This window comes from Lutra lutra, chromosome 5, assembly GCF_902655055.1.
Source record: "Lutra lutra chromosome 5, mLutLut1.2, whole genome shotgun sequence".
Taxonomy (NCBI): domain Eukaryota; kingdom Metazoa; phylum Chordata; class Mammalia; order Carnivora; family Mustelidae; genus Lutra; species Lutra lutra.
Window position 1 is genome coordinate 66803253 of NC_062282.1, and position 27455 is coordinate 66830707.

A 27455-nucleotide genomic window follows, 5' to 3' on the forward strand; every position below is an offset into this window, starting at 1 on the left:
CATTTTTTTTTTTTTTTTTTAAACCAGACAAAGGGGCTGTAGGCTGCTGGGACTAGCTTTTTGCCACATCTACCTGTCAAGCTAGAAATTCAATAGAGCAATGGGAATGCTAATTGAGATGCAAAACAGGTCCAGGGTTCCTAGAAATGTCTAATGATTCTCTGGTTCCTTGCAAATGCAGAATTAAGACATGAACTACATGGAATGGGAGTAAGAACACCAACATTTTTACTTGCTCTCTCTCTCTCTCTTTTTTTTCCTATTAAAAAAATTCTTTGGGGGAAACTTCACCAGTTTTATAATTACAAAAAAAAAAAAGAACATTGCAATCAATGGGGTTTGTCTTTCACACACTGGATATTTATTATTAGAAAATAGTTTTTATCAGCCGGCAATACCAAACAAGTTGAAAGGAGCGTGCTTCTCACCTTTTTTTTCTCCTTAATGAAATTTAAATAAACAGCTCAGTCAGGAGAGTCGCCACGCCTTTCTTTTTTTTTCCCCCCTTTAAAAACGGAATAAACGAAGTTTAGTACAAAACGTCCTTCAGCTATGCCTTGCTCTGCAGTTGTTATGTTGTCCCCTTGAGTAAGAGAGAAGGAAGAGATGAAAAAAGACCACTCTGGTTATCAAATTACCCCAAAGAATCTACAGTAGAAACCGGGAAACAGATAAACTCACCCAAAACCAAACCAGTCCAAACCAAGAAACCAGTTGTAACATTGGCTTTTTCATGGTGATTATCATCTGACTTTAATATATATCTATATCTATATCTATATATATCTATATATATATATATTTGAAGTCGTAATAAAAAAGGAAGCATTGAATTGCATCTTTAGCAGGACAAGCTTCCTCATCTGTTACAGAGGTGTTCGGGAAATTTCATATAGTATCTGGTCAGTAAGCACGTTTGGCAGCTCAGCAAGTATCACGTGACTGCAGCATCCATGATTCCAAGTGAAATGGCGTTGCTTTCTTTGGGGCCAAGTCCATTGCTCGGGGTGAGGTGCTCCCACGGCTCTGGATGTCCCGAGACCTACGGCTTCAGGAAGGGTTTGGAGGTGGCTCAGTGCATGGCCCCAGTGCACAAACTTCCAGAACCCCAAACAACGAGTCAGCAAACCAGCCACACGGACGTCAGACAATGGTCTCCTTTGAGTTCCTCTTGACAGAGTGGAGGCCCAGCAGGGACTGCTGGTTAGAAGGGACGCTGACAGACTTTGGGATGAGGAGAATCACTCTCTGATTGGTCCGACGCCATTCGTTGTACAATCGACAGTGGTACCTAAATGACACCTAAGGTCAGGAGAGGAAACACAAGGGAAGGTTTCAGGTCAGCGGAAGCTGATAATCAATCCAAGAAACAAACAGGTCATTGAAAATAGCTCCAAACAGCTGGTGGCAGTGAAGTGAGACAGGCCTCTTGGGGCAGCACCGTGCTGGCTGGCAGCTGAGTATTGGCACCCACAGGAGGACACCCCTGTGTGAACACGGGCAGGGCTCCCGGTGGGCTTCCTTCCTTCCTCCTCAGATTGGAAACAAGTAGGATATGAATAGGAAATGAGGTTCCTTCAGAGGCTAGATTTAGCTTGGGGATAGTAGTGTTTGGGCCCCAAAGCATCAGTTGTGAAGCAGATTGGCTACAGGCAGCAAGGTGGAGTGAGTACAGCGCTAGCCCTCACCCTGGGGGTGGGACCTGAGCCATGTGTCTGTCTGGGCCTCAGCTTCCTCTCTCTTAAATGAGAGTGATGCTTGGGTGTCATGTTCCCTCCTGCAGGTTGGACACTGCACAATTCAACATTCAGACTGCCTATGACAGGAAGAGTACCCTTCGACTTGTGTCATGCACAACTCTTTCAACTGTACCAGCGGCCCCCAATTGGTGATCCCCAACTGCCTGCAGCTCAGTCGTTCTACAGCTTCCAGTGGGGGAAGCTTTGGTGTGGGCACCAAGTCCCTGGATAAACTCCTCCTGAGCCTCAGCCTGGGGTAGGGTCTACTTCCCTGGGCGCCTGCAGTGCCTCGTGCCTACCTCAGCAGGGCATCAAGTGCTTTGTCCGGCAGTGTATTTGTGTCTCTCTCTCCCTGCTCCAGAAGCATCTCGACAGCAGGGGTTGGGCCATATTCATCACTGCATGCCCAGCGCCCATCATGTGCCTGGCGCTTAGGAAGTTACTGGGTAGAGTTTGTGAGTGAAAAGCTATCTTACACTTTCTGATTGCAACTGTTTCAGACTCTCTTCTATGATCTACAACATTATGAGCAGTAAACTGATGGTCAATGGTCACGTAACTGTGCCAGAGAGTTCTTGCTTCCCATGGAAATATCCCGGAATGAGACACATCTGTGGTTCATTTTGGAGCAGGCTGGCGTCCGGCCTGAATGGACTGCCCAGGAAATTCAAATTCTATACTTCTGAAGGTGCATGGACTGTCTTTAAAAACAGGGGAAGGTCCCAGTTTGAGAGCATCCAGATGACTAGGTAGGTGCTGAGAAGGAAGATACCTGTGAACTTAGGCTGAGAGATGGCCCGGGATGGGCTGTTTAATCATGGGGGGTAGGTGCTCGGCTGACCCCAGGACAGGGTCCACGGTGGTCAGAGAGAGGGCCGATCCCATGGTTGGAGCCCAGTATTTCTGGAAGCAGAAGAGGGCACAGGCCCTGGATCAGAAAGGGCTTACTGGTTCTCTGGCAGGATCATGAAATTCAAGGCCGCTAGCTAAAATTTCTGAGGCTAGAAAGCAGATGCCACAGGCCGAGTGCCAGAGAGATTTGGGTATGAAAATATAAGCTTTTAAACTCACACAGATGTGCTTTTCTCCAAAAGGCCCTGAACATGCCAAAGCGGATCAGGTTTGGGGTTTGTTTTTCCTCCCTAAGCTTGGTTCTCAACGCATCTATTCCGTCCTGCTGCGGCTTGGTGCCGATGGCTGAGTGTGGGAGGGGCAGGTGGGGATGCCTTCTGCTCAGGGCCAAGAGCAGGGAGATGAGTTGAAGGCAGACTCGTACTAATGAGGAGCTGTGGCAGCTCAAAAAGACCAGAATCTGGAGACATTCTACGAAAGCTGGGTTTCAAGTCAAGAGACCCTCATTTGTATGTTAAGGAGCTGTGCATGCCGGGCCTGGGTAAGCCGAGAAGTCCCTGTGGGAGCACGCAGGGGACGCCTGCTCCAGCGCTCTCAGGCCTGGCACCCCAGGCCTGGATCCCCACCCTCTACCTAGTGGCTCTGTGACTCTGGGAGGGTTGCTTGCCCCCCGCAAACTTCAGTGTGTCGGCAAAACGTGAGGAGTGGTGTCTGAGAGTGCACAGAAAGCATTTAGCACCGTGCCTCACACACGGTCGTGTTCTCGGCCTGTTCTTTTTGATGTGTTAAATATAGAAAAGAAGATGGTTTTGTGATGCTCCTTCTTAGACACAGGAGAAGGGGGACAAGAAAAAAAAAAACGTGCTAATTTCCCTTGCTCTTGACGTGGCCATGGGTCAGCAGCAGGCTGTATCACTGGGGAGCTTGTTAGAACATCAGAATTTGGGGCTCCACCCAGACCTAAGGAATCAGAGTGTGCATTTTAACAAGATCCCCAGGTGATTTGCAGATCTGTTCAAGCCTGAGAAGCGCTGCTGCAGGCAACCCGGGAAGTCAATGACTTAGCAGGTCTCCTGGTTCCTTGGCCAGAAGGTGTGAAAATCAGCCCGCTTGTTCAGACAAACAGATGAGATCTTATTATACATTTGTCTATCTTAATTGCTGTTAACCATCACAATCTGCAGGCAAATTCAGTCAATAAGAAGAAAGCATCAGATGAAGAGGACTCCTTATTGGGCAAAATCAAGGAACTTGGGCCTAATGCAGATGGGACCCCAGGTTTGCAAATGCCCTTGGTTGATGCTGCCCGGGGCCAGGAGCCCCAGGACACTCCCTTCCTACAGTGGAATAGAATAGGAAAAAAGGAAGTTTGACTTAGAGAACTAAAGAGGCAGTGAGGGAAGCAGAAACAAACCAAAAGGAAGCCAGGACAATTTTCACATTGGGAACTTAGTTTAGATTATTTCTTAAATGTCCCTGGGGGCGGGGCACAGGGGAGGGAAGGAGAGAGAATCTGAAGCAGACTCCACGCCCAGCAGGAAACCTGACAGGAGGCTCAATCTCATGACCCTGAGATCCCGACCTGAGCCAAAATCAAGAGTGGACTCCTAACCGACTGAGCCACCCAGATGCTCCTTCGATGTCTGTGTTACGTACGGAGAGAAGAGGAAGAAAGCACACAGGGTCACTATTCTAAAAAATACTTCTTTTGGGGTGAATTTCTTGAGGTGTGTTCAGTTCTTCATCCAAAGGAGATTAACCCATCGTGGGCACGATCCTACAAAGAGTGGTGGTCGTGTGGGCAGGGCAAGGAAGGATTACATCAGCAACCGCTCTCCCTGTCAGGGAAGTGACGGGCTGTGGCCTAAGGGCTGCTGTAAAGTCACAGAAGGGTGTGGGAAATCTCGTCACCGATTTCTTATTCTGCCCTTCCCATCCATATTGAGGCCTACTGATGGGGCCAGGGCCTCATCTTCCCAGGAAAGGCCCAGCTTCTTGATCTCAGGCTGCACGAAGCAGGTGGGCTGTGAGAGCACATGGGCCGAGGAGCAGGACCGGACATGGGGTCACCCTCGATACCCTCGGGCTGCCGTGGGCTGTGTGGGCTGTGGGTCAGCCAGCTCGCGCACGGTAACCCTTGTCAGGCAGTGTCCTCCCGGAGGTCTCCCAACGTTATAAGGAGAATTCAGATGACTGACTACCCCGTAGGGCCGGGAATCAGCCGGAAGAAACAGATCGCTCATTCATTCCATCCCAGGCCTTAACCAGCTTCTGTGCCAGGTGCTGGCTGTTGCCTCCGTGATGCGGGGAACGCAGGCGCTCCCTGCGGGTCCCTGCAGCACAGCATCCCAGTCCCCCACCTGTCCGCATTTGGCTCATTTTAAGTGCCACGCTGGATGACTTTCTAGCGCCGAGCGTGGACTCAGATGATGTCTGTCCCTGGCCCTCAGATGGTTTGTGATGTAGGCAGTGATAGTTCCATGGCACCCCACTCTGGGCTTGTGGTTTCCCAGAGGTAGGCTTCCCCACGGCAGGTTCCAGAACACCCTGTACGCGAGGGGCGGCAGGGCCAGGCTCAGACTGCAGAGGTGCGACAAGGCGGCAGCGGGGCAGGTGCGACAAGGCGGCAGCGGAGCTGCTTTCCCCGCTTCCCAGTGCTGGCGAGGCCCTGCCAGGAAGGCTCCTCTGAGCGCAGCCAGGCTGGGACTGACACGGTGTTTGTTTATCTAAGACATTTTCACAGCATATTCTCCGGAAGCCTGACAGCTTGTTTACAATGGGTTTCTGCCGGAGGGCACTTTCCAAGTGCTGTCAGCTCCTGAGTTATGGCTCCTACCAGGGCAGCTCAGTACGGCATTTATCTGGGAGGGACTTAGCCTGGATCCAGTCACCTCGGGCTCAGGGGTGCTGCACTGCTGTTTCCAGGGGAGAACGCCTTCCCCTCCCTCCAGCGGCTTTGCATCTTGTGGCCGGCTGAGTGTGCAGAGGAAGAAACCCTCATGCCTATTCTGGGGGCTCTGATAAATGTTTCCGAAGGTACCCCACCTAGTCCTGCTGGTAGCCCAGTGACCCAGGGCTGTCCTCCACTATCTGTAAAGGGGGAAGGCTGATCAGAGAGGGTAAGTACCCTGTTTAGAGTCACACAGCTCTTAGCGTGCTAAATCTTGGGTCTGACCACAGGGTCTTTGGCGTCTCATGCGTGTGCTTTTCACTACGGGGCACTGCCTCTCGGAAACGTTTCTGGAATGAAGTATGTTCTCAGTCTCCTGAAAGAGCCCACTCCAGGCACCCCTCCCACCCAAGCCCCCTTTCTTCTGAGATGGGAGGTGAAACAGGTGAGAAGCTTCCTCGGGTGCTCTCTCCTTTCCGATGCCAAGGAGCAGGGAGGAGCCTGGCGGGATGGGCATTCCTGTCACGCTCACTTTATGAATGAGGGTGCCAAGGCTCAGAGATGTGAACTGCCTTTTCCAAGCTGACGCAGTTGACCGGGCGTCAGTGCTAAAGGTGATTTGATTTCTTATTCTAAGAGTCTTACTCTTATTTTCTTCCCATTCCCACCACCTTGTGACTTCTGAGTCTGCCTCATTGCTTGACTCACAGTGAATCAGGGCAACACAGACCTTTAGAGGAGACACTCTCGTTTTAGCTGGTGGTGGGTAGCAGAATGCCTGACTTCGCCGGGGGACTCAGAGAGAGTTGGAAGCCTCAGAATGCTCCATCTTTACCAAGACTCGAGCCATGTCCTTCTCACTGAGACAGAGGGGCTGTCTGTCTGAACGCTCCTTCCCCGCCCCACCCCGAGGGAAGGTACAGAGCTGTAGCGTCACAGGATGGACAAGATGGAAATGACCTGGGCCAGGTTGCCCTGGCAGCTGGTGGGACAGGGTTTGGAAGACAGAGCAGAGGGGCACGTGGGAGTGAGTGCTAGAAGCTTCCACATGCTGACCCCGTGCTACGGGATAAGAGAATGGTATGCTCTGGACAGGAAACACATACTAAGTAACCGTGGGACGTGCTCAGATTAGAAATGAGCAGGCACAGCAGAATCATGCCAGGAAGCATGGCGCCCAGTTTCTGAAATGAGTCTAGCGGGTAGTGACTTTCTTCCCTGCAGGTCTCAGAGGGAAACAGAGAGAGTGAGATCAGTGCTGTGCCAACCTCTGCCCAAGCATTTAACTCTCTTCAGGAGTTAAGTGGGTGAAAAAAAACAGACGTGTTTAAGAATTCTCCCTCATATACAGCAGACACGCTTATTTGGGAAACGGGTTTCTTTGGTGGTGGCTTCTCAGCTAGATAAATTAGTGTTTTTATGGGCTGCGGAGTCAATATCCCAACACACAGAATAACCATCAGGCAAAACGCAGCTCCACGTCCAGCAAAGAATTTAGGCTGTGTCCAGGAGTAAGAAGAAAATAACCAGCCCGAGGATTCATGATCTGCCCAGGCGGTGACAGCAGCAGTGGCCAAGAGCATCATTCATGATCTGCTACAATCCCAGCAAAAGCGAGGCACATAAACCAGAGAAAGAAAACGCCATGCCCCGTTGCGGATGGCGTCCCAGAACTCTGGAGGAGGGGAATGTCTAGAGTGTGTGGCTTTGATTGATGGGCTCTCAAAAGCAGGAGCTTTTTCTTTCCTTGATCTGCTCTTCCCAGCAGCACACTGGGGTGGACACGCGCCCGCACATGCACATCTACAAGCACACCCACCCAGACCTCGAGCGTGGCACACACGCCCCCGCCAGCACCTGCAGATCTGCCTTTCACCAGGCCGGGTAGCTGGGCTACGGCCGGGAGGGAAGGCTGTGCCTGCTGAGGGGTGGCCAGCTCTGGCTACTCCAAGTCCCCGGGCCCTGGGCCATACTTACTAGTGTCCAAAAGAGGTAAATGGTGAAGAGTGCCACAGTGAGTGCAATCAATCCGACGGCCTCCAGCCGACTACTAAAGTGCAGGTGGTCCACAGCTCCCCGCAGGCAGAGCCAGCCTGAGATGGTGGCCAGCGGCGTGATGAACAAGAAGCACACCATGTCTCCAAACAGAGTCCGCTTCTCATGCTGGGGGCCTGGGTTTCGGAGCCACTGCAGGGGAGACGGGGAGACAGAGAAAAGCAGAGTCACAGTTAGAGGCTGGCATGGAGCGGAGATCCACTGCCCTCGAGGGTGTCTCTGTCGCCTGAAACGGGACACAGGTGCTTTGGATCTGTTCTGAGATCACAGGGAAGAGTTCAGGGCTCATTTCCATACCCCACCTCCCCAGGTAATAGTGATTCTTGATAATACTTTAACATGACAACAGTGATGAGGATCAAAATCGGAATTTTAAAAAGTGTCTTTGCTGTAGGCAGCCTGCTGTTTTTGAAAACAGTTCAGAGGTTATTATATTGAACACTGACATTACGGGAAGATGGAGAGGATGGTATTTCCAGAAGGTAATAGTTGAGACAGGAGAAGTGCTGCTGTGGGGCCAGAGGCTTCCAGTGTCTTGGCCCTGGGAATGTCTGCAGGAAGGGGTTAATTTAGCAAGCTGGGTTTGCTCAAATTGTGCATGTTCCCCAGAAAGACCGGTTTTCAAGACTGGCTCTTTAGAGATGAGCTCTGAGTCCGTGCAGTATTTTGCCTTTTACTAGTGTCTCTGTATGCCTGCGGCCTTGGGCCATATGGTAAGAGTATAATGAAATCGTTTATTCCAACGATGTGATTTATGCTGAACACCTACACTCACTGTGGGGGGCTGGAGTCTAGGGAGCTAAGGGCAGACACACAGGCGCTCTGTGCCTCTGTGACCGACCGCAGTGAACATCCTAGACACCAAGCCTTGGGGTGATAATGCCTGGTATGTGTTGTCACAAATTGTTGCCGGAAAAATTAAGCAGGTTTGGGTAACATTACCGGGAGGGGACACCTGGGAGCTCGTGCCTGGTTCCTCCTGAACTTTACACCCGGACCCTTTTCCTCTGCTCATCTGAATTAGTATCCTTTTGCTGTCTAACCATGAGGAAAGAGCTTTTCTGATTCCTGTGAAGCCTTCCACGCAATCATGGACCCTAAGGGTGGTTTTGGGGATCCCCCAAAGATGGAGACTCTTGTGACTCCATGAACTCAGTAATGCCCCTCCTTGCATTAGGACCCTGACCCTACTTAGGATGGTCCCTGACATCTTAGTTGTGCTGCCCAATTTTGGAGCTGAACCAGCCCAACAAGGGTGGTGAAAACTTTGTGCTTGTTGAAAGACCAGCGGTGAGAATTCCTACAGGATGGGAAACACAGTTGCTGTGCTCCCACTTAGGGGAGCAGGTTTAGGCTGAATGCCTGCTGAAATGTTTTCCATAATCCATTCTGGGAAGAGTCATGCTTACATATTGGTGTGGGTACATGACGGTAATGAGGCCTGGGGGCTTTTCTTCAGGTTAGCATTGGAACATGTCTCCAAATGCTCCCATCTCGCTACCCCATGTAGTACTAGCTGAGCCCAAAAGGTCCAGAGGAGGGGCTCAAGCACAGTTGATGGGGTGGGAGTGGGAAGAGACGCTGGCTGAGTCTGTCTTCCATCTTGTCCCATAAGCAAATGGGGGTTTCGCAGTGCAGTGGGCTGGCCCCCGAATGGGAGCATTATGGTCTGCTGAGTAGGCACCCCAAGTGGCCAGGGCTGTAATTCCCACATAAACATTGGTGGGAGGGAAAGGGGCATGACAGGGGACACAGGAGTGGGTGGTGCACAGTGGAGGGTGAAGGGAAGACCACGTTTAAGGGCAGGAGAAAGAGACAGAAGAGCTGTGGAAAGGGCAAGCCAGGTGAGGATAGAGCAGCAGAAGGGCCAGAAAAAGCCTCAGGAGTGAGCAGAAGAGACGTGGCGGGGAGAGGCACAGAAGAGGTTTTCTGGAGGTGCTCTGCCTTGAGTGTCTGGCTGAGGCAAACATTAAATGACCCGCAGTGCCCAGCACACTGCTTTCCAGAGTCACGCACCTTTCAAGTGTGCAGAGATGCTGAAGGAAGGCAACCTCAGCTCTAAAGTGGACCCGAGTAAAATAGATCATGGAGGGGTAAACAGAAATACAGCATTAAAAAAAATACACAGAAATACCTAAAGGATCAAATGCAAAGGACAGTGACCCTGTCACGTGTTGTCATGTTACCCCACACATCTCAGCAGCTTCAAAGGAAATCAGTGAGCTCTTATTAACATTCTCTTGCCTAAATACTGGGAGTATCGCTATGATCTTGAGAGCAGAAATCGGGCGTGATTCTCCTAATATTAAGGAGGCTCAGCAAGGTTAAATGATTGCTTCACGTGACTTAGGGGTCAAAGTGAAGAGGGGGCTTGGATTTCTCTGCTCCTGCTCAGATGTCCTATCCACAGAATATTCAAACAATATTAAAACTGCAAGACATTCAGAAATCCAGATCCTTAAACAATGTTGTCCGAATTGCAGCAAGCTGATTCCTTTTGCAGATTTTCACTGGAAACAGATCTGGAAGCCTGGCCTACTTTTCTCTGTGTCCTCACTTGCTGGAACATAGTAGATTCTCAGTAAATATGCAACCAATGTACGCAGACAAGCTGACCTTCCTGGCAAAGACTTTCCCCAATTCCTTCCGCTGGAGAATTCTGAATACATTTTATGAAAATTAATTTAAAATTTTACTTATCTATGTGGCCCTTGACATTACCCAATGGAATGACTCAGGTGTGGAAGGAGGTAATTACAAATCATTGCTTATTTCCATCCAGTGTAAGATAAATCACAAAGGCGAGATTAGTATTACTACTGGTTCCCAGTTTCTCATTTTCTAATTGTTCATTGATTTTCTATATTCCTAAAAAATTTCCAGTCCTTCTTATATGTACATGATCATCTAATATCTGGATTCTGCACATCATTAACTATATACATAGATATAATATTTAAATATATTTAAATATAAATCAAGCACATATATTTAAATATTTAATGTTTAAAATATTTAAATATATAAATAAAAATATTTATATATGTATTTTTGGCTTAGCTTGCCCTTTATTTACTGCTGGCTCATATTTAGGTATGAAGTTGTGTTTTTTGTTTGTTTGTTTTTGAAGTAAACTCTCTGTCCAGTGTGGGGCTTGAACTCACAATCCTGAGATCAACAGTTACGTGCTCTTCCGGCTGAGCCAGCCAAGTGCCCCAGATATGAAGTTCTTTAAATAGGTAGTATTATGTTAAAACTTCTGCAGAACCCCAAGTGTTATTTATCTCTTACACAAATGCAGGTGCCATGAACAAGACCACTGGCAGTATCTGCTGATGAATAAAAAAAGTTGCCCTCTGCCATGGTAAGAGCTTCTGCCAAAGTATCCAAAGAGGCTGATATGGGATATTTACACAAGCCAAGTTTATAACAGAGAAAAGTGGATTACACCTCACATTTCTAGCAAGAGGTGACTGTCTAAATAAATTAGAGAATTTACTTAGGATACCATAGAGTAATTTGAAATGATAATGTACATTTTGTATTTACGGACATGATATATTGCTGAGCAGGAAGACAGTTCTACTGGACATAATGTATTGTATGATCCTGTGTAGGTAATGATAAATTTATAAACACACAGACATTTATACCTACGTAGATGGAGTGGATTTACATAGCCAAAGACCAGAAGGATTCCTAGCAAAAGAGCAGCTAATCTGGGTGGTGGAATCATGAGTGGTCTTTAATTTTTTTTGCTTTGTATTTTCTTGCTTTCCTCCAATGAACATGGATTACCCATGTAAATATATATGTATTTATTAGTTGTGTACAAAACATCAGGAGAGAGAGAGAGAGAGAGAGAGACGGACACTGAGTGAGAGATCGGGAAAGAAGAGGGAGTTGGGCAGGGAGGTGTCCAGCTAGTGTTTTGCGAATGATAGCAGGGGAAAAAAAAATGTACTGAGCTATGGCTGGGGCAAGTTTGGTGCTAGAAAGTTGAGTTTATGATGCAACGTCTCACTGAGGCCTGGCAACAAGGCTCATATTACCCCCATTTTACAGATGCAGACATAGGGGAGAAGAGAGTTTACTAACTCACCTAAGGATAGATGGCAAGTGGGTGGTAGAGGTGGGATTCAAACCAGCCTCACTTTGTTGTTCCTTGCTTTCCATATTTAGATTTTCTTTCTGCACCAAATGGCACTTGTGTATGTGTGTGTACTAGATTTCTGGCAAATTTTCAGCTAGGTGGGATATAGTAAGTCCCACTGTTTACTGGTTCATCAAATAGCTGAAGGATTGGCTGGCCAGGACATTATCATGGTAATTTTAAAAAATATTCTTTTTTTTTTAAAAGATTTTCTTTATTTATTTGAGAGAGAAAGAATCAGAGAGAGAGAGAGAGAGAGCACGAGAAGGGGGGGATTAGAGGGAGAAGCAGACTCCCCCCCCCCCCCCCCCCGAGCAGGGAGCCCGATGTGGGACTCCACCCTGGGACTCCAAGATCATGACCTGAGCCAAAGGCAGTCACTTAACCAACTGAGCCACCCAGGTGCCCTTTAAAAAACATTCTTAGGATACTGTTCTGTTGTATGTTCATTCTTTTACCACATCACAATGAGGTCTAATGTCAGGGCATTTAATTTCAGAGATATTTTGGCTTAATTCTTAACAGGTAAAAGGTTGATCTCAATTATTGTTCAATGTGATTTTTTGCTGTTATGTCTTGTGCCTCTCTAGTCAGTTATACTTATTATACACGGAGTATTAGACCTATTCTGCAGTAGCGTCTTCATTTCCCAAATATGTAATACAGAGCAGGCTGCGGCCGGATGGCAGGTTGGTTTGTGTGTCCGTCTTGCCACCTGACCTGAGGTGGAGGCTTTTATATGACTCGCGTCTTGCATGTTCAGCATTTACAGCGTTCCATCAATGACAGTGGCTTACGTTTACTCACCCACAATGATATCCAAAGCTCTCTCTTTATGCTACGTGAAGTCACTGATTTACTAACCTTTGAAAGGGTTAACCTTTGACTATTGTCACCAGCATTTTATAGATAGGGAAACTGAGGCACAGAGAACATCAAGTGACTAAAAAAGATTGGCTTAGGCTTTGAACCATGTTGTCTAGCTCCAAAGATGTGATCCAAAATAATCTATTCTATCATCATTCTTAGTTTAAAAAAAAAAAAGAAAGAAAGAAAGGATGCAGTGGGTAATGAGGGAATGAAGTGGGTAGGAGGACGCTCGTACCTTCAATGTTTTTGTTGGTGTAAGAAGGTTCTCTGGGTTCCTGCTACTAATTTATCCTGCCACTTGTGGACAACTTTTGCTGCCAGAATATCGTTCTTGAAGGGGCTTTAGTTTAACATTAGTCTTCTGCTTATACTTGGTGGTTAGCTGTGCTTTAAAAGCCAAGGTCGATGCTTGAGAATACTAATTTGTACGGCATCTCTAACCTGGCTGGCCCACCCACATGGCAGCCAGGGGATCTGTCGGCAACCTGGGCGCCCTTCCTGCCTTCTGTTCTCTGGTTCCATTAGGAACATGAAGCACAGAGACTGTAGAATTGAAACCAGTGAGCTGCCTGCTTCCCTGTGGTGATCTCATTCCAGTCCCTGACTCATTCCTGACCCAGAAGACAGATGTGCTCTTGGAAACAGGTCCAAAAACCAACCACCCAACCAACCGTCTAAACAAAACAGAAATCCCCCCTTGGTGATCGGCAGTGTAGGGCCAGAGACAGCAGAGGGAAAGCAAGCAGCGTTCCCCCAGCGACACAGTAGTGTGCAAAGGTGAGCCGGGCACCTGTGATGCCTTCCAAGGTGTGCTAACTGTAGGTTTGGATCTAATTGCAGTGTCAATTTGTTAAATCCCTTCCTCGGGGGGTAGGGGTGAAGGGGATGCAGAGCTCTAGGACATTGGATTCTGTTTCCCAGGCTCCGAGTTAATCGGCTTAAATCCTCAAGGTAGACAGGACAGCGTGCGGGTCAGTTTGTACTGGAACCAGATTACACTCTGGTGGCTAATAGCTCTGATCGATTACCACCTTCCCCACGAATCTCCTTAATGAGAACCCATCATGAGAATGGAAGAAACTGACAGAAGGGATGATAACTGATAGAACCGTCTCAAATTTATGGAGAGGAAAAAGAGAAAGGAGGCAAGGTCTCAACATGGTTTCTCAATGGGTCTATCTGCTTGAGTGTTTCCTATTCATCTGACACTTGGCAGAGTTATTAACCAAGGGCTTACTTTACTTGGCATTGGTCTTATTTTCAAAACCCTCATCATTTCACACTAAGCTGTCTGCTTGCCTGGGGAGCTGCAAGGTCAAAGGGGCAGTGCAGTGATCAGACGGGTATGTGATGGGTCCTCTGCATGATCTAAAGATTACGATGAAACACGAAAATCATGCATTTCCGTTCACTTGAAACACAGCAGAGAACAAAAACAAACAAACCCTACTGATGTTTTAAATCCCTGAACTCCAGTCAGTCGGTGAATTTCCAGGACAGCTGAAGTCACCCAGAAAGAAATTATGACTCTGGGGGAGCTGAAGGCAATGGTTGCTCCGGATATCCATCCAACCAGGCTTGCAGCAACGCATCTCAAATGAAAACTTCACAGAGGATTTGCTCGTGATCCTAAAATGTCCTTCTCCAGCCTTGGCCTCCCTCCAAAGCTCCAGATGTGCGTATTCAACAGCCCACTCAACATCCCCACTTAGATGACTAACAGACGACTTAAACTCAATCTGTCCGAAACAGAACTCTTGATTTAGCACATACTTTTCTCCACGTCTCCTCCATCTCAGTGAATGACATCACCACCCATCCTGTCGCTCAGCTGGCCCTTCCCTTTCTGTCTTACCCATCACATGTCGCCTTTCGGCACCACCTTCATTTGGTATCTGGAATCTGGGTCCCTTCCACATCCACGGCTGCCATCCCTCGGCCATGATCATCTCATCCGTGGGAGCCAATAGCCTCCTTGCTTCCACTCTGGCTTCCCTACGGTCCAGCTCTAAAACCAGTTGGGGTGACTGAAGATCTACCTGTCAAAGCCTGTTGCTTCTTTGCTTAAGGCTCTACAATGGTCAGAATCAAGTCCGTACTCTTTACCTAGGACTCTGAGAAGACCTGACCTCACACCTGCCTACTTCTCCGACCACGTCACCTCTCCCCTCTCCCCCTTCATGTCCAACTTTTACCTATGCCTGTTCCCATTCGGGGGACAGGCTCTGCCCAGATTCTTGCACAGCTGGCTCCTTCTGATCATTTAGGTCTCAGCTCAAATGGTACATTTTCCTTGCAAACACTCCTTGTGCCTACAAACAGTGCTTGGCTACATTCTCTGCAGAGCACATGACACTCTCCAAAGAGATGCTATTTATTTGGCTGTTCCCTTGCTTATATTTTGCTCCCTACCTCACTGAGAGCTCTGTGATGACAGGGACCTCATTTCTGTTCATTCTTGGATGCCTCGGTCCAAGAGCAATGCTGGAGCACAGTGGATGCTTATAATGAAAACGAATGAATAAAAATCTGGATGCCAGTAGCCTGACCAGAAAAGATCTTACAATACTAGTTAGTCTAATGAAATTCATTGGTGAGGAGACACTTTTGTTGGTGGGTAGACATTAGGTCCTGAAGTTCACTGCCTTTAGCCTTCTAGACTAAAGATGCTTACGTATCATTCTTTTTAGGTTTCCAAGAGAAATATCTATGCGCTATTTTATTGCTACAAGGCGAAAAACCTGTAGTTTCTGTTCAAGATTTTTTTTTTAAGTTGTAAATCATTGTGGAGTGCCGTCTGTTTTTCCACAGGTCATGAAACAGCATGAGAAATCCAGTAAATTATTCAAAGTCCTTTGTACTGTTTTTGTCCCAATTACAATCTGTTTTTTTTCTACCTGAAAACTACCTTGAACTACATGAGAAAAGGACAATGTCAGATGTCTGTTTAAAAATTACACAACTCAGGTTCAACCAAAAATATGTGCCGAGTGCCTGTTAGATGCCAGATATTTTCGCTGAATTTAATAACAGCAGGTGGTGTTATTATTCCCATTTTGAATTAGGATATTAAGCCTCAGTGAGGTTAAGATACTTGTTCAAGGTTACACGGAGAGGAGCCAGGCTTTGAGATCTCCAGCCTACTGTTCTTTCAACTCTTCCTCTCAGCTTGCTTTCGTACTACATAAAATCTTACAAAAATTAAAAAAAATTTTTTTTAAATTGAAGTGTAATGGACATAGAATGTTTTACTCTGTTATGTTAGTTTCATGTATTAACTACAGGAAATCTTGATCCTAATTTCTGTTTGCTCCCACAGTGGATAAGGCTGGGGAAGTAGCACCATGCAGGGGATAAAATGGGAGCCGGGACATTGCTTCCGGCGACCCCCGTTAGCTCCCCCAAATTGTTCATCAAGTTTTTTCACCTCTTTGGGGGAGTTGAAAAAAAAAAAAAAACAACAACCGGGAGTCTCCCTCACAGGAGAGAGGATGACGTGACTTTGAGGGGAGTGGTGAAGGACCCTCTCTCTTTGTCTCAAGTTCCCACTTCTGTTCAGGACATGCGGTTCGACTAGAGAGTGTGTCCCTCGTCTTTCAGCCTAGGGCTTTTCTGAGCCCAGGCTGCTCATTTGCTGTTTCCTAGAGATCTCTCCGTCTGTGGGAGCAATGTGTCAAACTCGCCCAGGTCCACCACGGAGCCCTGGGTTCCCTGGCATCACCCAGCTCCCACGCATGCTGTCCCACAGCGCCTGCTGGCTGTTATCAGCACCCTCCGCCTCATCTTGACTGGGCCCTTCCTCATCCCCACGCCCCACAGGCAAGCGATCTGTGTGTCCTGTTGGTTCTTCTGGAATATATCTTGAACACATTCACGTCTCTTTCTCTCCAGCGCCATTACGCTTCCAAGCCAGCCTTGCCTCTCACCTGCAATTGCCTCCTCATCCTCCTTTTCCTGTGATCCCCGAATCCGCTTTCTCTAAAGCAGCAAGATCACCCCATTTCTCTTGTTTCAAATTCCCCAGCGGCTCCCCATGGCGTATAGTCTAACACCTCCCTGTGGCCCCTGAGCCCTGAGTGATGCAGCCCAGGTTGTTTGGGGTCCAAGGGTAGGATTCGCAGGATCTGTGATTTGTGGATGGGGATTTTCACAACCTCTAATCAAAATCTAGCATCTCATTGAGTTATGCAGAAAATCTTACTGATACGGGGAATACTTGTGACTTTGTGATCAATGAAGATCACAGTATTTCACTTCCTGTTAAATTGTGGCAGACATCCTGACATACTGCCGCTTCAGAGTTGGTTTTCAGATCTGCCACAATAGAATGGGTTAAAGAAGCCCTTGGGTTTTACATCACAACTTTTGTTTGCTAGCTCTGTTAGAGTGCAATGGGGTATCGTTGCATCCCAAGTGGGCCCTCCATGCATTCCATGATTCTGAGAAGGGATCCACAGGCATCAACAGAGTGCCAGTGCGTCCGTGAAGGAAAAGTTTAGCACCTGGAATCAGGCTCCTTTGACCTCTCAGGCCACCTTGTCAGGTCAGTGTTTCTTCCTGATTTGGGAATGCTGAGCGGGTTCCTGCCTGAGGGCGAGTGTAGGGGTTGGTGCTTTGCCTGGTACACTTCTTCCCATGTCTGGTCCCTCCTTCTCTGTCACTTCTCTGCTCCAAGGTCACCTCTTCAGAGGCGCCTTCACAAACTACCACGCATTCTCTAACCAAGTTATTCTTTACAACGTGGTTCTTGCTGGATAACTCTTATCACTATCAGAGATAACCTTTTCTTTTATTGACTTGTTTATCCCACGTCTTTCTCCCCTGGCGGGTAAGGTTTATTAGTGTACAACATTCTTCCGGCCTGTTCACAGTTATATTCCCATTCCCTAAAATACTTAATTTGTGTTTGATAAATATAAGCCAAAGACGACTATAAATGCTTCTGACCCGGAGGATGGCCTTGAGCAGAAACAGGATGAGTTTAACTGAGAAATATACATACATCCTCGCCCTGACTCTGCTGGTCAAATACAGGGGAGCAATTTTTGCCACAGACACATGCTTAGCAGTTGTGCTGGCATTCACAGCTGTGATTTGGCTGCAGCATAAGTCATGTTCAAGGGCGCCCTGGAGATCTGTGATAGTCCCTGGAGGATTTCGGCCAATAAGCCAATTAATGGGCTATAGTGCTCCATAAATATCGTGTTTGTGTCTGAGACATTCTAATTTGGCGCTGGCGTTATTTAAACAAATGCTATGCACACCCACACCGACGGTTTGAAATTTTCCAAAGATGAGATTAGCAGCACAGCAGGATAGATGGCAAAATAATTTACATATTATCACAACTTCAGATATAAGCAAAATGGGAGTCATTTTGCTCTGTTTTAGATCATCACCGTGCAGAAGTGATCACAGCCAATGGAGACTGCTTATCCAAAATATGAAAGGATGCTGCAGAATTATGTGACACACGTGATCTGTGGAAAGCCAGAGACATAGCAAGAGAAGGTGAGGAAGGGAGGTTAGAGGGCAAGGAAACAAATTTCCAGAAGAAATTGATGATTGGTATACATTGTGCTAAAAATAGAAATGATTTGCTCTGGGAGCCAAGGGCATCATATTGTGTGGTCTGTTATAAACAGGACACCACAGCAGCCCTAGGTCCCTGAGCCCTGCTTCATTTGGTACTTATGGGGCCCCTGGTCCTGGAGCCAGCCCAGTGGCTGGCCTCTGACACCCTCTCAGCTGGCTTGCTATTGGTCCCTAGGTTTCTGAAGCTTCGAATAATTACTTCCAGCAGGAGGAAAGGATCACAGGGCAAAAGGTGCCAGGATGGTATACCACGTAGGAGTCCCAACTGGAACCCGGGACCAAAGAGGAGACTCTGATGAATAATAGGAATAAGGGTAATAAATCTCTGTTTTGATCAATGGGGATATTTAAAGGAATATATATATAGAGAAATCAAATTCACAGCCAGGTCCTCAAAGGGGACCACATTTAAAAATCGGTGTCCCTTGGAGGTAGTGTGAGGAGTCCCACAGTGGGGTGTGGGGGAAGGCTTGCAATGAAACATGGAACACACGCATGATAGAGGACAGAAGAGAGTCTCCCCAGCGCCACCTACTCCCAAAGTAAGCCAGAAGGTTTGAGGCACTTCGAGAAAGGGATAGATTTCTGCTAGGTGGAAAAACCATGGAGACAGGAACTTTTAGATCCACAATCCCTGGAGTCCGGGGTTTTGTTGCCAAAAAGGATCCCGAATAGACAGGATGGCCCAGCTGACCTTGCAGACATGATGTAACTCCCAGCAGTGACTGGTTCTGGAACCTCTCAAGGCTCCACTTGAGGCAGTGGCCTAAGTCCCTGCGCTGGAGTATTTGCTGATACCTCTTTATTTTTGTTGGAATCTCCCTGCCCCCAAATTTCAAAGGTAGCCCCCCAGCCTGCAAGCCATTTGGAAGGTGCTACCCACTCCTTGTGCACACTGTCTAAGCCTTCCACAATTTTCAAGATCTCAGACATGTCCTTCCCAAGCCCCCTCACACCTAGATTAGAGAGTCTCTCTCTTTCTCTTTCTGTTTTTCTTGCTTCTCTGCTTTTCTGGGATATCCTTCATTGGGTACAGGGCGCTGAATATCAAAATGCTAGGCAAAACTATGCCATGGTGGTATTGACTGGCATTGCTTCTCTTGATTCGGTTCACTGTTTATGGACCATGTTGCTACAAATCTCACAGAGCTGTCTTCGGGGAAGACGCTCTGAAGGGGCAGGGACAATAGTTCAACTGACATGGGTCACGGCATCAAGGACTGGCATTTATTGCAGGGCAAGCTAGAGTCCGGCTGGATGAGCACAGTTGGCTGTGTGTGGGAAAGCTCCACTCCAGTTGGGAGACACACAGACATTTTTAGCTTGAGTGATCCAGAGACATGTGGCCCTAATAGGTCCCCATGCAGGACCAAGCCAAGCGTGGGAGAAGCTGAGTTAATAACTAGCCCAGTCCCATATATGTGCATACCTGAATCACCAGCTCTCCCCTCAAGACTGGCAAATCATATGCATGACTGTGGCACCCACAGAATTATAACGCGACTCCTCAGCGAAGAGGGGATTGGCCGCGGAGTGTTGAGAAATTTCCCTTACTTCTCATGTGCAAAACATTGTGAGGGTGCAGGAGACACATTTGAAAAACCTACGTGTTCCCTAGCCGTCTACATGACTGTCTTTCCAGATCAGGGGTCCTTGACTAAGTTTCAGAGTTTTGGAAAACCTGAGAGCCCTTGGAGACTGTATTTGAACACCAGATGCCTGCACGTTTCAGGGGAGAGAGTTCAAGCTTTTATCAGCTCCTCAAACAGATCTGAGGGGGAAGAAACAGTGTTTTAGAGCATTTCCTTAAATTGCCTTGAGACAACGCTTGGTCCAAGTCAACTTTCTGAGCTTCGAAAAATTGAAGAATGGGGTCAATCGTAGGATTTGACTGTCTCCGAGAATCCATAATTTCTCCTTAGATGATGGTTTAAAAAAAAATTAACCTAGGGCACACAATGTGATATTTAAAAGATTAATTGTACGGCTACAGGGCAGCAGAGCCACGAAAGCAACCGAATTAAATTAACGGGCTTAAAGGAAGAAAAGGACTCATACAGAGCAGAGATGGAAAGCATTCAGATGATATAAAAAAAATCGATGTGCATATGATTTCCATACAATAAAAGAGGAGAAAAGACCAGGGTTTCAGCTCATAAACTGTGATAGGGAAGGGGCAAAACCTGAAGAGGAAAAAGAGCCACTGACATCTCTGTACCAGTGCCCTGCTTCCTAAAATGGAGACGGTTGCACACACAGGACATTTAAGTGTCTAGAACAGGGGCTCAGGGCAAGCACTCAGTCAGTGATAACTAGTAGGAGTTATATATTAAGGATACTCGGAAGGGACCAAGAATACATAAAATGATAGCCAGGAAGATTAAGATATATTTTCTGCAAAATCTGAGACTAGACCTTGCAAACGTTAATGCTGAGTGAAGGGAGCCGATCACAAAGGACCACTATTGTAGTGTTCCATTTATAGGAAAATCCATAGAGACATAAAACAGATCAGTGGTTGCCCAGGGCTGGAGGTAGCAAGGGGTAGGACCCAGGAGTGAAGGCTGAAGGAGGAGGTGTCTTTTTCAGTGATGAAAATGTCCTACAGGGGACGGTGGTGATGGTCACACACTCTGTGAATATGCTAAGTGTCGTATGCTTTAAGTGGGGGGAACTGTTTGAACATGAATTAAATCTCAAATAAAGCTCCTTGTAAAATCTGAGACTGGAAAAGCCCATTGGTAAAAAAAACTTGAAGGTTCTTGTAGGTTCTGCTAAAGAATCCATCCTGCGTGAATTTTGGTTCGGTGTTCCTTTTGCTTTGCCACATCTTCATCTAATTGGGTTATTTTTCAGGTCTGTATCTGTCAGGTATGTCCTTCCAAAGAGCTGAAAATGTGTATATTTTGGTGTATGGATGACTTCTGGGTTTCAACATTAGAGTTGTAGATTTTAAATAGGTCAGTGTTTAGAAAAACATTAGAGTGATTTTATTCCTCCCATCTATCATGCCTTTTCTCCTTGCATCTCCCACTTTTCATGCAAAGATCAAGGCTTTGGACGTAGGAAAATAGGAGCGGAGGTATTATTTTCTAGGATGGTGGATATTTTCCCTTCATCTCCCAATTTAGCTTTTACTGATTCTTCCCGGATAAAAGCCCTTAAATGCCTATAAATTCTATTTTACAATGTTCCCGCTGCAACCACTTGCCAGCATTTCATATATACTATATTAGCCATTTTCCCTCCCAGCCCCAAAAGATTGTGAGCCTCACCGTTTATTCCAACCTCCTATTTCTAACAGCATCGCTGGAGATAAAGCAATGATCAAGTAACGAGTAGAAAGTATTTCCTTTTCTTCCTTTGATCTGACCTCAATCTTCACAAGCAGATTTTTATACATTTTCCTAAATGGTGTACCTAAGAATTAAACCCATTTTTCAGTAAACTAAAAGCTTCAGGTGAGTTTTCTCTCGCCCTCGCATTATACACATACAATCCTAACTTTCCTCTCACATGTCCATTGCGGTGCAAATCTGTCCCTCTAACTCTGTAATAAATGGACTGCAAAGAAGAGTTTTATCAGATGGTATATCACAGGCTCCTCTCCGAAAACATGCAGGCAGGCAGGTGATAAGGTACAGAAATACACAGTTAGTGAAAAATGAAGGAGGGAACCCAAGCCCCACAGACCCGATAGGCTCCTTCTTATCTTTCCCCAAATCTGCTGCACCTGTCATGAAAGGGAAGGAAGGGAAGCAAAGAAATGAGGCAATTATACAAATAATTCAAGAGAAAGGCCAGCGTTGTCCTTCCTGTGTTGCAAAACCAGTTTTACCTAAGTGAGTGATCTAGGGGACAGTCTTTAAAGAAGTTTCCCTCACAAACTCGGACAACCGCATTGTGAGAGATTAGCTTTCAGGGCCGTTCACGAAAGGCTGGAAAAGGCTCTTAACACCATCGTGTTCACGGGGCTTTCTTTCCCTGAGGGGAAAATCTCAGAAGAAATAGGGGACCAAATGACTCAGTAAATGAAGACTCAGATGTGGAGAGGGAGTAATCAGATAAGAAGAGACAAAGAAAGGGTGTGTGAAGTCCTTGGTAATGAAGAACGATGTCTCTAGCTCCAAATAGGCTGCTGAACCTAAGAGCTTGGACCACCTCGGACTGGGGGGTTGGGGGGAGAGGCACAGAGAAGCAAAGCCATTCCACTATCCCACTCTCAATCTGACCCAGCTCAAGTCTGTGTGTGTATTTGTATTTTTTTAATAGACTTAATTTTTAAAGATTTATTTATTTGAGAGAGAGCGTGTGTGAGAGAGCACGAGAGCGAGTGAGCATGAGCTGGGGGAGGAGGGGCAGAAGAAGAGGGAGAGGGAGAAGCAGACTCTCCATTGAGCAGGGAGACCCACATGGGGTTCGATCTTCTGAAGGCAGAAGCTTAACCGACAGAGCCACCCAGGAGCCCCAAATAGACTTTATTTTTCAGAACTTTAGATTCATAGCAAAATTGAGTTCCCATATGCCCCCTGACTGCATACCTGCAGAGGCTCCCCAATTCTCAATATTGCCCCCTCTGCCCCCAGAGTCAATGAACTTACACTGACACGTCATTAGTGACCAGTCAAGGTCCAGAGTTTACGTTAGGGTTCACTCTTAGTTGTACATTTTATGGGTTTGCACAAATGCAAAATGACATGTAACCACCATTGTTAAGAGTAGGTTCACTGCCTTAGAAATCCTGTGCTCTGCCCATTCATTCTCCCATCCCCTTAGCAGCTTTGGTTTAATAGGGGAATTCAAGGTCAAGAGGAGATCAGGGCTTTAATCTTCTCTACATCTAGTCTCTTAGGAAGGCTGGCTATAGGTGGAGAAGCCCTCGGCTCCATGTGTGCATGTGTGCGCATGTCCATGTCAACAAGCAAGTGAAAAGAAGTACTTTTGGCGCGTGTGGGTGGCTCAGTCAATTAAGTGTCTACCTTTGGCTCACGCCATGATCCCAGGGCCCTGGGATAAAGCCCCCCACATTGGGCTCAGGGGAGAGTCTGCTTCTCCCTCCTCTCTGTCTGCCGCTCCCCTTGCTGTGCTCGCTCTCTCTCCCTCTTTCTCTGTCAAAGATATAAATAAAATCTTAAGGGGCACCTGAGTGGTTCAGTGGGTTAAAGCCTCTGCCTTTGGCTCAGGTCATGATCCTGGGGTCCTGGGATCGAGCCCCGCATCAGGCTCTCTCTCTCCCGCATCAGTGGGGAGCCTGCTTCCTCCTCTCTCTCTCTGCCTGCCTCTCTGCCTACTCATGATCTTTGTCTGTCAAATAAATAAATAAAATCTTTAAAAATAAATAAATAAAATCTTAAGAGAAAAGAAAAAAGGAAAAGAAAAGGAAAGAAAAAAAAAGAAAAGAAAAGAAAAGAAAATAAGTACTTTCAAGTCAGGACAGAAGAAGCCAGGTATGGTGGGGACACCAAGGACTAAGGGGGTCATGGAGACCTGGATTCTTCTGCCTTCTCCACCTACTAGCCCTGTGGCTGAAAGTACTTGAGATCTCTGAAGAGTGATTTACCATCTTAAAGTCTCAGCTTCTTTACCTACAAAATAGGATACTATCCGTATGAGGAGAGAGACACGGGAATCAGATGATACATGAGCAGTATAGCACGCCATAGTTCCCCTTTGCTTGGAAATGGGTAAATAACTCAAGAAGAAAAACACGTTGGGATGTGAAATTTTGAGGATACAAATAGGTAGACTCGAAATGAAATTAGTGAGTGCCCCTGGACTTGGGTGTCCCATCAGGATCTGTGCCTCTTCTGAAAAGCGAAGTTTCTCCTACAAACAGGCATACAGTGTATCACTCTGCCAATGAACAGCCACTGATCTCCTGCTGCCTGAGTGAAGATACCTCTCGGCTTTGCTGATTCGAATACAACTGTTCATTAGGCAGCATTTAACTGTAATCATGTACTGCTCACAATATTTCGCGCTGTTACTTAATAATGTGTATTCTTTCCCTGGAGTTAAAAGTGTCAGCTATTGACACAAAACTGAAGAGGCAAGAGAAGAGCTGGCAGAAGCTCCCAGCGGGGGGACCCTAAGCAGTGTCGGTAGCGATGCACCTGAAATCTGCAATCAATGTCTCCCTTCTTTTCAACCTGACACGTAGCGGCACAGGGCAGTTGCTGTGAGCTAACTGCACCTTGTTGTTTTGGCAGGACTTAGGGAAAGATGATCACCAGCTTTAGTCATTCGGTGACATGGCAGTGCTCCTCTCTCAGACTCCCCTTTACAGAGCTCTCCTGCCAGCCGCCCAGGGACAGTTTCACCTCCACAATCGCCATACCTAACTCCCACGTAATTGCTTCTAATTGCCTGCCTTTCAAAGAAGTGGACCTCTTGGCGGCCAGTGCTAGCCGTTGTTCTTACATTGGGAGTTAGGGCAAAGGGTCCGGGATCTTGCAGGATTATTATCTCATTTTGTTTACTTCTTCTTATTCTTGGCCCAGATGTGCTTAAGGAAAACACGGTTCCATCTTCTCCTGTATTTGAGAACACCTGAGGGTGAATTAGTGAAGACTACAGCCATTTTCTCACTGTCCCTGCAAAGGTCTGTCACTCACAAAATGCTAAGGTTTGTTAATTCTAGGTGGTGGAGATGCACCTGTTTGACACATTATTCTTCATCCTCCTTTGTATTTTTATTTTATTTTATTTTTTAAAAGATTTTATTTATTTGAGAGAGAGCAAGCACGGGGGAGGAGTAGAGGGAGAGCAGATAAGCAGACATTGCATTGTGTGCAGAGCCTGATGTGGGGCTTGATCCCACGACCCAGAGATCATGACCTAAGCTGAAATCAAGAGTCAGATGCTTAACTGACTGAGCCACCCAGGCGCCCCCTCCTTCATATCTTTTAACATAGCGAATGAAAATTTAAAAGTTGATTGAAGTGACTCCTGGCGTTTTGCATCTTTGTGTCCTCAGTGAGCCAGTGGAAGGGAGCAGCTGCTGGACTGCCAAAGGTCCTCTTCAGAACATGGATTCTCATTTGTCTTTCAACCCAGTTCACTGCAAGGATCAGTACAATTTAAAATAATGGAATCCGGTCATGTAATTCTTTTTATGCATGAAACTGGATTTTCCCTCCAAATTAAGCCTGTACCAGCAGTGGATGGCCTGAAAACACCGGCACCAAGCAGTGAGCTCCCTTCCATCTGGCACGGACATGGGAACACTTCGGTTGGCTTGCTTTTTTAATGAAGTGATTTTTAATGAAGCAAGCTGTGAATTTAATAGACACCTTAAAACAGCTTCTTTGTAACTAAGCTTTAAGTAACAAAGCAACTGCCAAATTAGCTGCCAGAACCAAGAAGAAAATTCAAGACAGAACTGACTATGGGGTGTAGGATCTTGGGACTTCGGTCAGCAGGGATGTCATCCCCCTGGCCAGACCCAAAGATGGTGCCACTGGCCCAGGTACGGGCTGGTGGCCTGTCCAGAGACCTGACTGGAGGTTAAGGAAGTGCCTGGCCAACACATGAGGGGGCTGTAAGTGCCAGGTGCCGGAACCCCGTCCATGCTAGTGCGCCTTCTCTTCGTGGTTCATCTGCTTTGTGATTCTGAATTTGTGATCTGTGATTCAGGCATTTCCGCTCATTTACGATGTGGGAACAATAGGAGGGAGATTTTTAGGTTCAGTCTATACTACCTTGAAAGATGTTGGTAGAAAAAAAATGCTTGAGTATCAGAAAATTCTGACAAGTGGGAGAAATCACCCAATTTTGTAATCTTGAAGGTAAATGGTGGCAGATAATGCAAGCAGGAGAAAAGCGTTGCATGGGTGGAGGCAAGGCCTGGATAAACTGGGAGTGCTTATCCTACCTACAGGCATTCAAATTCTTTTGGGAAAAAAAGGGCTGAGGAAAAAAAGGCTCAGTCAGTTAAGCGTCTGGCTTTGGCTTAGGTCATGATCCCAGGATCCTGGGATCGAATCCCGCATTGGGCTCCCTACTCAGTGGGGAGTCTGCTTCTCCTGCTCTTCCCCCTGCTCATGCACTCTCTCTCATATAAATGGATAAAAATCCTTAAAAAAATTTTTTTTTAAAGTGTTGAGGCAAAAAGCACACCTGTGTGCATGAGTGAGCAAGCCAGTTTGTGAGCCTGGCTTTACCTGGCTGGGGAGGAGCTAACGCATAAAGAGAAGTGACTTGTCCAAGTTTTCACTGCAGGCCGTGGGCGGCCAGCCCCGCGCAGGATATACTACAGTTACAGGCCAGTGGCCAGAGTTAGCACGTTAAGCCCTGCTTGGTGAAGTCACCGGCCCAGATTTCACTCAGTGGGAGGGCCTCTGTTCTGCTACCCATGACTTAAGACACACAGGGTTCCTCAACATGCTCCCCTCTTTTTGTCTTTCAATGCCACAAGCCCTTCCTCTGCTTTGTGAGAACTTAGCCTCACCTGGAGCAGGTCAGAGAGCTGCCTCCAGTTAGGAGGGACTAGGCAGCCTAGGGGCAGAGTGGGCGGAAACTGTGCCCCCCCCCCCCCCCCCCCCCCCCGCTCTGAGCTCAGGTGGTGGCAGTTAGACTGGAAGTGAGAGTGAGAAGTGGGAGCTCCTGGTGGTTTCAGCCAAAGCCCTCCCACCCTGCTTCCCAGATGCCAGGGGGTGACCCTGCCGTCCATTTTGTCCCTCCGGAACAGGACCCAGAGTAGGAGGGAGAAGCCGAGAGCAGTGCATGAGACTTTCTTCACTTTTTCACCCAGGGAGTCTGGCTTCACAGAACCACGGTAAGCCTGTGCCTTCATCTACCGAACGTTTAATATGAGCTTTTCTCTCCAAGACTACGGTGCCATGTTTGTATAGTGCTTGGATTCCTAAAAGCTTGGCAGAGGCCAGCTGAGCCAGAAACTTTTGGATTTGGTCCCGTGTGCCTTACTCACAACCATACTTTTCTAACTTGGGCCAGCGGTTTCCTGCGGAGTCCTGGAGTGAGTGTTTTCTCCTCATTGCTTGGCGTGCCCACAGGGCTGTGCACCCCTGCCCTTCCCTCCAAACCTGCCTGAGGGCCAGCGAGTGAGCGGGAGCCAGGCTTGGTCAGAATCTCCTTGTGGGCTGTGTGGCTCGAAGCTGCATCGCTGGTGTGTTTCCCGGAAGACCTCGTCCAGCTGTGTCTGGCTTGAACCGTAAGGCCGTGGTCGCTTTCTTAGATTTATAACCACAGGTCCAAAGTATGATAGACAGTTTGTAGTTGGGGGAAGGGAGGTTCTCCAGTCAGGCGTTGACTTAATGAGTAGGTGCTTCTGGACTGCCCA

General features: G+C 47.2%; 1 protein-coding gene across 1 annotated transcript in view; it reads right to left on the minus strand.

The window, feature by feature from the left end:
* Positions 1-338: 338 nt before the first annotated feature.
* Positions 339-27455, minus strand: part of MARCHF3 (membrane associated ring-CH-type finger 3) — a 138785-nt gene continuing 111668 nt past the window's right edge. The window contains exons 4-5 of the mRNA XM_047730770.1: positions 7459-7668; positions 339-1302 (exon numbers count right to left, since the gene is read on the minus strand). Of these exons, the coding sequence (XP_047586726.1) occupies positions 1144-1302; positions 7459-7668 (369 nt within the window). The 3' untranslated portion in view covers positions 339-1143. The remainder of the gene's footprint in view (positions 1303-7458; positions 7669-27455) is intronic.